The sequence below is a fragment of the Diadema setosum genome, chromosome 14 (genome assembly GCF_964275005.1).
Source record: "Diadema setosum chromosome 14, eeDiaSeto1, whole genome shotgun sequence".
Taxonomy (NCBI): Eukaryota; Metazoa; Echinodermata; class Echinoidea; order Diadematoida; family Diadematidae; genus Diadema; species Diadema setosum.
The window spans coordinates 37,687,663-37,702,527 of NC_092698.1; the positions used below are offsets into that span (position 1 = coordinate 37,687,663).

The 14,865-nt window shown below is 38.8% G+C and overlaps 1 protein-coding gene across 1 annotated transcript in view; it reads left to right on the plus strand.

The window, feature by feature from the left end:
• Positions 1-14,865, plus strand: part of LOC140238337 (telomerase protein component 1-like) — an 88,797-nt gene that overhangs the window by 51,464 nt on the left and 22,468 nt on the right. The window contains exon 50 of the mRNA XM_072318270.1: positions 10,853-10,954. Coding sequence (XP_072174371.1) covers positions 10,853-10,954 — 102 coding nt within the window. The remainder of the gene's footprint in view (positions 1-10,852; positions 10,955-14,865) is intronic.

Sequence of the window (14,865 nt, forward strand, 5' to 3'; positions counted from 1 at the left end):
TGATCTCACCCCTCCAGTGCCAGGGCTAAAGATTGGGTTACAGGAGCAAGGGCGTAAATGATTTTTGTTTTATGTACATATATTGCTATTATATTGAGGGTTTTTGAGAGTTGTTGAATCTCCCTTGCTGTAGGCCCCCATCACTCTATACTTTCTTACTAGCTGCATCCTTTGTAGTGAAGTTTCCCACCCCCTTCTCCCACCTTTGACAATCCCCCATTTTTGCCTCTCTTTCCTCTCCCAACCTCCAGACATCTATTTTATCTTTCATCCCTTTTCAGAAGTTTATATGTACCAAAAATAATTTCTTCATCGTATCTGCCCTTTTACCTGTCAACTTGTAGGGATCTATGTCAATTTTTTAGCAAATCCATTCATTCTTGTCTAACCTGTATCTTTCTGTAGCAAATACATGTTTAAGTTCCCTTGTTTTTATCAATTTCTTGTATTCTACCTTATACATGCTCATTGTTTGTCCTCTCACCTTTACTTATTGAAAAATCATCAGTGACTTTAAAAATTCCATAAGGTGTTCCCTGTGTGCTTATTTCTCCCTCTTTCTCTTTTAAAATCTTTTAAAGAACCTGCAGGGTGCGCTGTTGTTTTCTTCATTATCTTAGTCATCCTTGATATTCCCTTCTACATAATACCATAGATCTTAAATATCATTTTAGATTTAGTACTACCAGTTCCTGCCCATTTCCAAGTTTTTCCTAGTAGTATGCCATCCAGTTTTCCTCAGTTTATCTAATTTCACAAGGGATTCAGACATGTTCATGATGATTATAGTACCTGGTTCATTAGTTAATAGGGAACACATTTACATGTATTGACAATAATCACCCCCCCCCCCAAAAAAAAAAAAAAAAAAGAAGAAGGTACATAGGCCCCAGTCAATTATTGAAAATCATCTCGGATGGAATACATTGTAATAGGTTGAACAAGTTTACATTATGCTTGTCAATATTGTGGTTTCAACACCACATGCTTGCCTTCCCTGAAGTTGATATCTCTTTTCTCTCTCTCTCTCTCTCTCTCCTCCTCCTCCTCCTCCTACTCTCTGCATTGTTTCTTTGTTGCTCATCTGTTATTAATTCTTTCTGTTTTCTCTGTCAGATTATCTTTAGGGTTTTTTTTTTTCTCTCTTATATTCCCCTTTTTTATCTTTCTCTTATGTGTTATAAGTAGAATAGCCTTTGATAAAAATTAACCGAACTGTGTAATGAATAAGATGTGCATCCATCGGTAGAATAATATGATATTATATTCTGTCTAAAAGATGTACCCAAATTTGAAGACAAAGTACTCTGTCCAAGCAGATTCTTCTGGTGATATTTTACTGTTTATTGATTTGAAGGAGGCTTTTGTTGTTGCTAGGCAACAGTTGCTGTGGTAGCCCCTGTACAAGGAGGAAGTTTGAAGAGGCTCAAATAATCACCTCCAGGGAACAAGAGAGATTGAGTGGCAAAGTCCAATGAGATATTTGATATGCCCAGAATTAGATATGACTGCTATGGGATCAAATGCCTATCAAATGAGATTGAAAGGATAAGGCATGGCATGTGCAATGATTCTATTGGCAGTCTTCTGAAACTCTTTGACATTTATTTATTTATGTGGATTTAGCATCTTATGGGGTGCATCATAGGTCAAATTTTGTTCCAGTTCGCATGTTTTGCCAGCATCGCAATACATTTTGATTCCTGGCTGTTTCTGTTGCTTGTTGCGTCTTGGTAATTTTTTGCACTGAACATCACTTCATCTTTCATATGGCTTTATCGTGAGATGTTCAGAAGTATGAATTATTGCACTAAGATTGTCTCAAGACAAATGTCTTTTGTCTTCTATTATGTCAACTGAACCCAGAAAAAAAAAATTGCTTGTGAAGGAAAAATAAAGTATTTTACATTAGTAACTTCTGCAACTAATTTAACAACAGCAAAAAGTGCCCATAAGCACTCAGTGATTACATAGTTTGCAATTTTGTACAGTGAATGATCCCATCACATAACTGTGAGTTATGTCTGTGCATGTATTGTAATGACTAGTTAATTCTTAGGGATTGACAGATGCATGGTGTACAAATTTTGCAGAATACAATGCAAGAAATTAAAAACTATTGATGTATCATATTCATCTATATGTATAATAACAAATTAGGCCTACTAATTTTGTGAGGAAGAAAATGACAAATTGATTTTTTTGCCTGTGGGGATTAGCTTTCTAGGATCTACTTCCTGGGATGTTTTTCATAGCTTGTTGGAGACATGATGAGATTATCAGTGTTTAATCAATTAGATGATGTCTCCCATTGGGCAATATCCACAAATATCACGTTTCATGACTGTGATTTGATTGCTTTTAATTTCATTAATTTGGTTGAAGGCTTTGATGAAAGATGAAACTGTTTTTCATCATAAATTATGTATATGAGGAAGAAACAAGGGATTTTATTGCAGACATTGAGCATGCATACATTCTTGATGAACATGGAACTTCAAGATGAAGTTTTAGATCTGATGTTTTTCAGTTTGTTGGATAATTTGTTGTTGTTGTTGTTGATATGGGATGTAGTAACTTAACTCTAATTTCTGGAATCTTGTTTGGTTACATATGATGAAAGAATTAAATGTCAAAAAAACTTATGTGAACAGAAAAAAAAAAAATAATTTGCAATAGAAAATGTGATCAACTCCATCTGCGACACACAGAGGCACAGGTGGGACTATGAGAGCTGAGTGTTTGTGGAGGGAGACCTCATTTTACCTCACCCAGGAGTAGGAAGCAACTGCACACCCTTATCAATCCACCTCCAATTACCAGCTACACTTCATGCCCCGTCGGCTCTCAAGAACCCGTGAGATATAATTTGTATGTTCCTCTCTGAAAATATCATCCCTTATAGGACTACTTTACTACTCCAGTAACCCTCTCCCTCCAAAGTCCCACCCCTCTCCACCTAAACTCCCTCCTATAAAGTGCAATCAGCACCCTTAGGCCTTCCACCTGCTCTCCGGCGAGTGTCTAGCGGCGTCAGAGAGGCAGGGTCCATTTGCTGCCGTTAGGATTCATTGGTCCTGTGGGAAGGAGATAAGGGTCCAGCTGGGAGGGGAGGGGGGTAAACTTTGTGAAGTGATGTCAGAACATCAGCAGGTGCTCCGATTTAAGACTACCTAAAGTAAGATGCCCATGGACTTTTGAGAGGAAACAACACTGATGCTATCACCTACTGGCTCCAGCTAGACCCCGTTTAAATCTGCATACCTCGGTTTGGATGCACCTAGCTTCAAGGAGGCAAATATGATGGAGAAATTTGGTTTTTAGCGATAAGACTCACCAACGTCAGTGATTCCTCATTTGACCGACTTATGAGGAATGAATAATATCATTGGATTCTAATAGATGTTGACCCGAATTTCACTTGAGCGAAAGTGATAAGAATCTTATCATAAGTTCAAGGGAAATGAGCTGAAATTTTGAATCAAGGCAAAATCTGTCCTGTGATTTGTTGATGAATTACACCTAGTTTCAGCTGATACTTTTAAAATTGTGTGTTCATCTGCATTTCCTGCATATAGTCCTTTATATCAAATGAAAAAAATGTATCCTCTGTAGGTATGATAAATATCAGTCCAATTCTTACTATTTATTCACAGAGGGAAAAAAAAATCACAAGATTCATTTTCAATCCAGTGCCAATTTTAGTTGTGAGTCAGACAAAATTTCTCTCTATGTATGTAGCTACCCTAGTGGATACATGTTATGTTTATGATGACACACTAATATTTCTTATGAGCTCCAATTTTTTTAGTTTGATTCATGTTGATTTAATGACTCATTCTTCTACCAAAAGACAGTATGATAGCACGGGTCAGCTGTCACAAGAATCAGTTTTGAGCGTGGCAGTGTTTGTTCAGCTGCCGTAGAAGAAAGACTGACAACATAAATTGCAAGCTACGGAAGCAGTGTCTTGGTTTGGAGTCTTTATTTTCATGGAAACCAATGTGACTGAGATCACAGTAGATAATGCTGCTGCAGCGTTGTTTGGGAGATTCTATTTGAGGGCATTGTAGGGACACAGACTAAATCCTAGTGTGGATGTGAATTTAGCATGGAGTAATCCGGGCTGGATTCCCATTGAACAGGAAGCAGCGTGTTTTGTGTGTGCGTGACCATCATGTGTGACTGCCATGTCTCTCTAGAAGGTGGAGGAGAATGAAAAGGAAGAAGAGAAGGAGAAGAAGGAGGAGGATGTTCTAAATATAACTCGATGCATGAGGATCTCTTACTAAGTTACTATCAGGGTGTTCAGACACAAAACATTAAAACTAGAATGGTATAGCTATACCAAATTGGTGTAGCTACATTATATGATGAATTTATACGTCTGAACGCTGACTAACGAAATGACGTATAATGAAACGACGTTCAGAGCATCATTTCAAACTAGAACTCGATAACAAATCAGCATTCCATCGTGTCCATTGTGTGTCTGAATGTAAGGCAACCATAGAGCGGTATAACTGGGGGGGCTTAATGGGAGCACGCACGAAAGGTGACCCCATAGCTGTCACTCATGACGATAACAGCATGCGCAGTGGGAAACTGCACATCTATATGATGTTTTCCAGAACGGTCGACATTATCGTCTGAACGGTCTGTCGGCTGTATGGTGATTCTTTATACGTCGTTTCTTTATCGAGTTTGGTATAAACTGGCTTGCGTCTGAACAGGGGGCAAGATATGCGTGTTTCACGATATTGTCTTGGGAGAAAAACAAAAACACTTCGTTGTCTAGCTTGATCATTCACTTTGCTCTTTCTCCTGCTCCCACTCTCTTGCTCTAATACACAGACAGACAGACAGACAGACAGACAGACAGACAGACAACACACACACACACTCAAACTCACAATAGACCGCCCCATCTCTGATTCTCCCCCAAACAAAGGTCTACTGAATCATCCTTGTTGATCAAATCAATTACGTTATTACCTTATTACCTGCCTTCTCGCATTTTGGCACTAGGGAGTGAGAAGTGTTTATAAATAAACTTGGATGCAATCACTGGTGGCCACAAACCTACGTGATAGTGATTGATGATCTAGCTGTGTGCTCTGAACTTTCCTGCCTCCAAATGGACAGTAATGCATTCTGCAACTTATGACCATTTCTGCAGTTTGAGCTAGTTCATGTAGCCAAGCTGTTTAGTTTCAGAAAGCCCACCTGTAATGGTTCATGGCTGTGCAGAAGACATAGAACATGTAATTAAGATGCAGATTTTCAGATAGTACACAGTATTTGATGATACACTCTGTCATTTTTAGTGAACAGAAGTTTCAAATGGGAACATATTGTCCTCTTGTCATGTTGCTCATTATTTTGAACAGTACAACAGCTTGCTCGCCTTCTGCAGTATCAACTATAAAAATAAGGACAAAATGGTTTTGGATTTCTTTCATAACAGCAGCCATTCTAGTCTTCAGTTCTGTTAACTACCCGAGTGAAAAAACAGATTTTTTATTTAGGTATGAAATTCCCACGCATATTTCTTCTTATTTCTGTGGCATATCCAGGTTCGCTTATCGATAGTTTGAATACATTACTTCTTTAAAAAAAAGGGGAAACTCTAAATTCTCATTCATATTATTCATGTATGTATTCCTGCAGCAAGCCACTTTCATAGCGTTAAATTTTTTGCAAAGTATTTGAATTAACTTTCGTTACACATTGCAGTCTTCTCAGTGAATGGTGTGCTCCTCCAATGGTGATACATATCTCAGTTGAAATGTATGTGACTAAAGCATAAACTAGTTCACCAAATAGTGACATTCACAGCCTGAGATGACATGTGACCATCAAGTGGAGGACAATATTAAGAGAAGGTTGCCAGGTTTCAAAAGAGTTTGGAAGATTCATGTTCAACATGACTTTCAGGGTGACCTGTTTCCAAGGCAAACGTGTGATGAACTCTTACTCGCTGCTCTGAGGACTTCCCCTCCTGACAAAATGTTTGCCCCGCAAGGAATAATTTCATTTGACATTGTCCAGACATCATGACCGTGTGTCAACAGTCCCATCTATCGTAAACCTTGTTAGCTTAGTTCCTGATGTCTTAATTTTGGTCTGGACATCCAAAGATTGGATTTCCTCTATTATCTTGGATGTGTGATGGACAGTATTCTATGGCAGATATTTTCATGTATGCACAGTCATATTGGCCACCACCCCCCCCCCCTCCATTTTATTGTATTATTTTTGTCTATACCATTATCGTTATCTTTGATTTTTTTTTTCATATTTTACTTTTGCTGTTTGTTCTTTTGGGGTTTCTTTATGTTTTTGTCTTTTTTGCTGCATGTGATGGTTATGACCTCATGGGTCAACAAGCAGACCTGGGCCATAAACCGATAGTCTTTAGAGAGAAAAAAACCTGGATAAAAGAGGAAATAATTAAGGAAGGAAACAAGTGCTTAAGGTGTCCAGTGACCCTGAGAAAAGCCCATTAAATCTCCATTTGGCTGGCTAGCTAGATGATGAAGGGTCACTTATTTCAAACTGTGATTCATTGGAGTATGATATTTTCTGATGCATTCATCATCTTATGTTTGTTTTTATTTCTGAATTTATTTGATGTTTTTTTTTTTTCGTTACAAACACCAATTACATAAATCGCCATGATAAATCTCCTGTTGTATAAAGTAGATACGCATTTATATTTCTTTTTTCTGTTTTTTCTCTTTTGTTTCTTGTTCTTCATGTTCTTGTTCTTGTTATCCTCTCCTTTGTTTGTATTGTTATTGTTTTTCTTCCTCCTCCTCCTCCTTCTACCCTACCTTCTCTCCCACTGTTTTCTCTGCTTTAACAAACCCAATACCTGTATGTTGCTGGTAATACCATAAGTCATCTTCCGTGTGAATTAAGTGTTTTCCTTTTCTCTTATGTACACACCCACTCTCCTTGCTCTTTGCTCTTGATTTCTTTCCCCCAAAACCTGTCTCATTCTGTGCATTTCATTTTGACTAGTTTGATGCATCATAGTTTATCCCTGTTCAAATCATGAATATCACGTTCCTCGCTTTCCCTAGGCAGTTGTTTACTTTTCATAATCTACCATCTCCAGTTTATGTGGAAATCGGCAGCAATTCTCAGCATTAGAACCAGGGGCCCTCGTAAGATTCCTTGGAGGGGCTTGCCTGAGCTATTGGCTGTCTAGCACACATGTTCTACGAAGACAGATGTCTCGTTACACTTTTTTGGCATTGATCTCCCTGCTGATTCGTGGGCTGTGCAGATCAAACTTTGCTCTAGACGTTTGCTGCCAAATATCATGTAAAATAAATTGCAAAATATGGTTGAAATTGCAGAAAATACTAAAATTATGCATTGCAGAACTCCAATATCAGTATGGCTAGATATTCCTATCTTACTCTCTTACTTAATTGTGAATAGGTCATTGCAACAATGAAGTTGCTTTGTTACCGTCTCATGGAGTCTGCATACTAAGACTAGACCTGTTATAGCTTTGTTTGTTGCTACATCCCCATAGGAAGCCCAATTTAGGTGATTATTCCCTGGTTTAAAGTATGATAATCTGAACATGATGTGTGATCAAAAAGATAAGATTTGGAAAAGCTTAGTGACTCAAGCTCTTGAGTAAATTTAGGACTTTTTTTGTTGTTGGAATTTTGCCTCTTCTGAATAGAGAGTTGTTCTTAATCCTCCACAAGACTCTTTCCTTTCTTCCATGAAGATGCTTGCAAGTCTTGTGGTACACCCACATGGCAATGAAAAAGGAGGTAATAATGAACATACTTATTTCTACAAAGTGTTCTGTTTGTATTGGCTAGGCTTTAGTGATTGTATTTCAACGCATTATTTTCCTTTGTCTGGTTTTGCTGTTTTTGTTTTGTTTGTGTTTTATTTTGTTTTTGTCTGTTTGTTTGATTGTTGGTTTTACTGTAAAAGTGGATATTTTAGTGCGACTAATTTTTCGCGCTTGGCCGGGCAAGAAGAGTTTCGCTAGTTTTTAATTCCGCGGAATCAAGACATCACGCACAGGAACATATGGCAAGCAAAAATATTTGTGTGCTTTTACTTTCGCGCTAGTTTCTGGTTGCGCGAAATGCGCGAAAATTTCAACACCGCGAAAATTTCCACTTTTACAGTAGTCTCTGTTTGGTTGTTTGTTTGTGTCTGTGAGGAAAACCAGAGTGGATAGTGGCTGGTCAGATGGAGTCAATGGTGCAGAGGTTTTCTGATCAATGTGTTGTATCTCAAGGATGAAAAGGCTGTATCAACTTCGATCATATGAAAGTTGTCCTTTTGTTGTTGCAATTTCTCCACTTCTTCTTAAGCAGCTTGATTTAGCTAGCTGGAAGTCCAAATAATGATTGAGAATTTCCTATGCTGGAAAATCTCCTGTTCAAACCTCCAATCTCATTTGCTTGATCCAAAGAGAGAAATGAATTGTGTAATAACTCTTCTGTGACTTAACCAAGGATATAAAAAGAATTTCCTTCCCTTCCTCCAAAATGTCAGAGTGTCTGTGTCAACCAATCCGGGATGTCCGTTCCTGTTTAATTGGTGAATCATTTGTCTGGGCTTGGCAATTTTAGTTTAAACTGGGTCTTTTGCCTTTGAACTCCACCAGACTACTGGAAGTCATGCTGGGCTTGCCATTTGTCAACCTCCTGTGACCTCTTGTAACATTTTAATTGGTCAGCATTGTCCCCGTAGACAGGATTCCTCCGCTCTTCCTTCCTCCGATGCAGTCTTCCCCATCGGCTCAGGATGTCATAATCATCACCACCACCAAGGGAGATTTCCTGTGGACTTTCCCCATTAGCATAGATGTTGTCGTGATTCGCGAGTCGTATTGGAAGGACAGTAACTCACTATTAGTCAGAATAAGATACAACAAAGACTGGCAGAGTTAAATGATGATATCCTAAACTGATTTCCTGGTTAAATTAAGAAACATTCTGTGAAAAAGTGCCATCTATGACCAATTGTCACTCCATGTGGCTATTCTAGGAAAGAATGAAACAAAACAAAACCAAGAAACATCTCAGGGTAAAGAGAAGATGGAAGCTCTTGTGTTATTGACATGGATCTGATCTAGACTTGACATAGTGCACTGTGAACAGTGAGTGAGAACATTGTGTTTGAGCTGTATGCTTAGATCAACAAATCAAGGGGAAAATAATGGTTAGACAGATGTTGGCAGTAAATGGCAAGTCACACAAAAAAGTCTGAAGAGATAGGAGTTGTTTTATCTCCACATTTGTTGAGTGACAGTGAGTGTCGATTTGACAAATTGTCATTACACACTGTCACTGTATGTCAAACAAATCCAGTATTCAGAAAGGCAGAACTTGATTTCAGCTCAGTGTTTACCTATGTCTGGTTCCCGTGTGCATTGTAAGCTCTCTTAGCGCCACTGTCTATCTGTAATCCTTTTACACTCTTTGTAAAAGTGGATTCTGAATGTTCTGTGAATTTTGCCTGAATAGTTCTGGAAGAGAAGCTCATAATGAGCAAATAGATAGCCAGGGAAAATATAAATCAGCTAGAGGGGTAGTGAATGATTACTTTTTCAACAGTGAAGATGCAGTATGTTGCATAAATGACTGAGTTTTGGGAATACTAAACAAAGTGCCTGCAAATTTATATTATGAGTTTACTGTTAATCAGATTTACCATGGCAACATTCTCCATTTTCATACTTTTGTGTTTGCATCATGTTGCCAGCCTTGGGTATACATTTCTTTTTCCCTTTGTGACTAGCAGACAAAATGAAGTCATCTCCCCTTTGGGCCAGAATGAAAACAAATACATACATCAAAATATATCACAGGTATAGGAGTGATCTCTGTCTGGTGATTCTGTGTCAGTAAAAGGTTTGTGAATGAAAGATTAGGTGGTAATGATTTTGAATTGAGGGGAAATGTTTTATTTTCAGGATGGGTGTAGCTTGTGGTTTGCAAATATACGTACTCTCTTCAGTTTGTGGAGAAGATTTTGTGTTAGCTTAGTTTTGTGGCTGTGCATGTAGAACATGGATTTATGTCATTGGGTTTTAATCAGAATTAGCTTACCCTACCATTATTTGCTATAAATAGGCCTGAGAGTGCTATATCAGGCAAGACTGATCCACTTGTAATGAGCGAGCTACATGTTTTTTCCTCTTCATTTAACTCTTCCGATCATCTAGAGAGGAGGCAAGGCTTTAGCAAGATTACAGGCTTGACAGCCTACACCTCCCTTCTCCCACAGTCCTTGTAGGTTTCTAGAGTTCTACTGTGAGCCAACAACAAACTGGTCATTTTTTTTATTCACTCAATTCCTAGCATGAGCCACCTAGCTCACAGAGACAGAATATGTATAATGAATGTGGAAAGTCAAATTCATTTTCACCCCAAATAGTATGAAGATAAAATTGTCACGTCATCATGCAATGAGAAATTCTGAAATCTAGAGTGTTTTTGTGTTTGAATGTGGACAAAATTATGAATGTTTGTTGTTGCTCTATTTTCTTAAGTTATAAAAACTCACTCAAGCATCTTTTGTTTCTTCTGCTTAAGCTCAGTGAGCACAGTGTGATTTTTGAATTCTTATGGCATGCTTGCACCCATTGTAGTTAAAATATTATAACTTTCCCTACAGACTTGTTTCTCTTCACAGAAAGCAATGCTGTTTCTGTGCAGGTTCCTTCCTGCTTTAAGGAGACTGCTGACTCATAAGAGTTTAAAGTGCCCATTTTTTGTTCTGTGTTGGCATGGGGAGCATTGTATATAAACACTTTCAAGATGATTTCTTTTTTTGTCTCTGTTGTCATTTATCTCTGTAGGTCAAGTCGGCTGTGACGCGTCTCGGCACCAACAAACTTCACATCGTGTCTGCTTCCTCCGATGGGACGGTCAAATTTTGGGACAAGGCAACTTTCACTCAGGTAATTTATAAAAATTGGCTTGTGGAGACCTTTTTTATCATAATATCTTTCATTTTCATCGCCATCTTGATGATATTAATGCATGATTGGACTCTTCTAATATGTTACCTCACAAGCAGGTAATATCGGTTTCATTCGCAGTATCATATACGATAACCATTCTCCAAATTGTGACCCCCTCCTTGTTTAATATGAAAGAAAATAAAATGTGCTGTTCCGTGACGGTGATGGAGGGGTGCGGTCACCAAACAGGAGAGCTTCCCCCGTGTCAACACCCACACGGAGACCCCTTCCTTCCCCCCCCCCCCCCCCCACGTTAAGAGGACTGACACCGCTTAACCTTGCAGGATCTTTCTATCCAAACAATATCTCAGCGTCACCTCACTCATCATAGTCTGTGGGACCCAAGGTTGGGATTCCTCAGGGAACTCGTAGCCAAGACCAAGGTCTGTGGTTACCCCGGGAGCAAAGACCTCTTCTCAAGATTTTTTCACTCCAAGGAGTCGAAGGGGGAAGTCGATGAGAGTTTTCAATGCCTAACCTGCTAGGTCAGTGTAATTCAGGCATCCCAAACGTGCTCACGGAGGCTTGGAAATATTGGCAGACAGGGAATTGTGGTTTCTACCTGTTCTCGATGCTCCATTGTCTCTAGTTTTTAACTCCTGTTAAGGGCATTTTGGATATCATACTGCTGTCCAGGATTATTCCGTATTAGGAAGAGTGAGCCTAAAGGGTTTGATTCTTAGGACAGAAATAGGCTTCTTGCTCTTGGCATGTATGAAAATCGAGGAAAGTAAAATGATAGGAATGCTAACCAGTGATATATTTGGAGCTAGTATCAGATTTGTAGTGTTGTCTTCAGATAGAATGATAAGACTGCCATGAGAGATGTATTCTCTTCTAGTCACTTACCTTTGGTTCTTCATTTTGCATCCTTTAACTGTAGCTCTGCGCAAACTTCAGCAGTTAGTCATCACTTTCTCTTCATTTTACACCATACTTGGGGAATTTTATGCCTGTTCCATGAACTTTCCTTTCTTCTATCTGTGATGATGTATCTCTTTCTCCTGTATTCTTTCGCCTCAACTCTTATGTTCATTCTCCTAATCATGCCCCTCACTCTCTTTCTGTCATTCTTCCCCCCCCCCTCTTTTTTCTCTCCTTTTTTTCACTCTCTCTTTCTCTTGCTCCCTTTCTTTCTATCCAAACATATGTTTTCAATGTATATGTTCATCAAGAATACCTAAATGACAAGCTACAGTTAGTCCCATGTGCAGAATGTGTCATATCAGCTGGAGTGTTAACTGCTCCTGCACTCATCGTGTGAATTCCCCTCCAATGACTGGCATCTCCTAACCTCTTCTGACTGGATGTCAAAGTAATTCACTCGTCTCCCAAGTCCAAGGTCGCCTAATTCCCGGCATTTGGGTTGCCCTGCGAGTGCACAGAGGCTTGGTGAAGAACACATGCAGCATGGCTGTAGGGTGGAATGTTGGACCAAATTAGGTCAGTCCATGATCTTCTCTGATTTCCCTCCGACCTTTCTCCATGGAGACAGCCTGGTCTAGAGAGGAAGCCGGTAGCGTGTCTTCCATTAGGATTTACTCCTAGCTGTCTCTGTCTCTCGGAGACAAACTCCCTCCTCCTTGAAATCCATCAAAAAACTGGATTTAGTAGCAATTTTTCTGCTGAGACATTCATATCAATATCCATCCCACGGACCACGGAAAGTCAGCTGTTCATGAAAGTAGAGCTGAGTCAGTGTTATCCAGCCTTACTGTGTACGTAATGTACATATCATGCAGTTACCTGTTGTTTCGTCATGTAGTGTGATATGAAAATTGAATCAAACCAATCAGATCATAGAATTAGACTTGGTGAGCCGTACAGGCTTCAGTGATCATATCATGCAAGCCTCCAAAACAGACAAAAAATAACTTTTTAAGCCAAGAACGGTACGTGCACTGTGTCACGTTTATGTCGAGCAAAGATTGTGATTTTTAGAGCGCGTTACAAGCGAGCCACTGTGGGATTTATGAGCTTTTTCATTTCTCCCTTATCTACAACATTGAGTCATGTCTACATATAGGTTAGGGAATGTTCTGAGAATGTGACATATCGATGCAGTCCTCTGTGCTAGTCACCATCTTGAAACTATAGTCTTAATATCAGCTTGTTGGTAATTAAAATACCAGCTTGTAAAATACCAGCTGGTAATTAAAATACCAGCTTGTTGGTAAGTTTGCATGTTTTTTATTTCAGTACCACAGTGTCAAGTATTACCTTGCTATACCTTGTGTTATTTTGGAGTGAAAATCCATTTGCATATAAATATAGCTCACATGATAGCTGCACATCTAACAGCATCAATCATATGACCTCGTATATTGTGTATAGATAAAAAAATATGAGAATTTGAGGTTCCTGGGAGTGGGATTTTTTATTTACATATATCATTTTATTTGTTATTATTTGGAGTGCTTTGGTGGGGGGAGGGGGAGGGGGAGGGGACTCTTTTCTTTTTTCCAAGAAATTTCAGAGAGCGATGGCAGGATGGAGGGGAGGGGGGTTTCATTCTGGATGTAGAAATCAGTTTATTAAAGCACAATGAAGGATTTTTACGATCATACAGATCTGTATGATTTGATATCGGCCGGAAGATGTCCTAAACTTTCTCAGAAAGGGAAGAGTGGGGAAAATTTTGCCTTTTCAATGCTGAAGGGAAATTTAGTTTCAGCAGTTAAAGGGATCATATAGTTTTGGTTGAGACTTAACTTCAGGCTTTGATTATTTTTTGGTGAGATAGTGAGAAACCTCTTATGAAATATGAAAGAGCATGTTATTCCATGAGGATTTCAACGTTTATTTCATGAAAATTGATTTTGAAATGGCTGAGATATCCAAAACAGAGTGATCCTAATAAAGTGTGGGACCCACACTTTATTACGATCTTTTTGTTTTTATTATTATTATTATTATTTATTTGGCAATTCAATATACAATACAAGTTGACATAAAATACAAACAGAAAATCGTATTACATGATATGAAAATTGTGGTGGTTCCAGGTGCATGCTGCTGGTTGCCAGGGGAGGAAAAGGCAAACTTAATCACCGAGTCTCGAGACCTTCCTCCTTGACCAGTGCATGCACCCAGAATCAGCTATATCGATGTAAAACAGATACAAACATTATCAAATAATACATTATTACACAAAAATGCTCTGAATTCAAACATAAATATGACTAAAATTATAACTGAATATAACCGATGCCCTATCCTGATCTGATGGTGTAAGCTCATCCAGCAAAACTGGTGATTTGATATTCTTTCAAAAAGAAACTGTTTTACTTTGTTTTTGGATGTTTCAGCTATTCCAAACCCGATTTTCATCAAATAAACTTTGAATTCCTCTTAAAATGATATGCTCTGTACTATTTCATAAATGTTTTCTTGGTATCTCGCAAAAAAGTTAAAGCCCAATTTTCATCTCCACCAGTATTGTACCATCCCTTTAAAGTGTATTCCTTTTCTGTTCTTACAATACCAAGCACAAACTTTAGACAAACTTGGATGAAAGCAGGAGAGCATTAATCCCAGTAGTCCAAAACCCTGGAGGAAGCATTGTTCTTTCATTTCTTTCCAAGCTGGCTAGTTTTGTGATGAATAATGTAAACTGCCATATCTATGTCACTTTCCCCAAACAGGGATTTTAAGTGGTTAAAGCCAAGACCTTCAGGCATTGAGACCTGTAGGAATCTATTAAACAGAGGGCGTAGGGAAGGGGTTAGACCTGGGATTTTTCCCCCCTACGTCAAGTTAGCGTTGGGCGTGATGGCTGTAAACTCTTCACATGGTTTGTATGCTTGGGCTGAGTTGGCTGAAAACTGACAAATCCTTCCTGCCCTTCT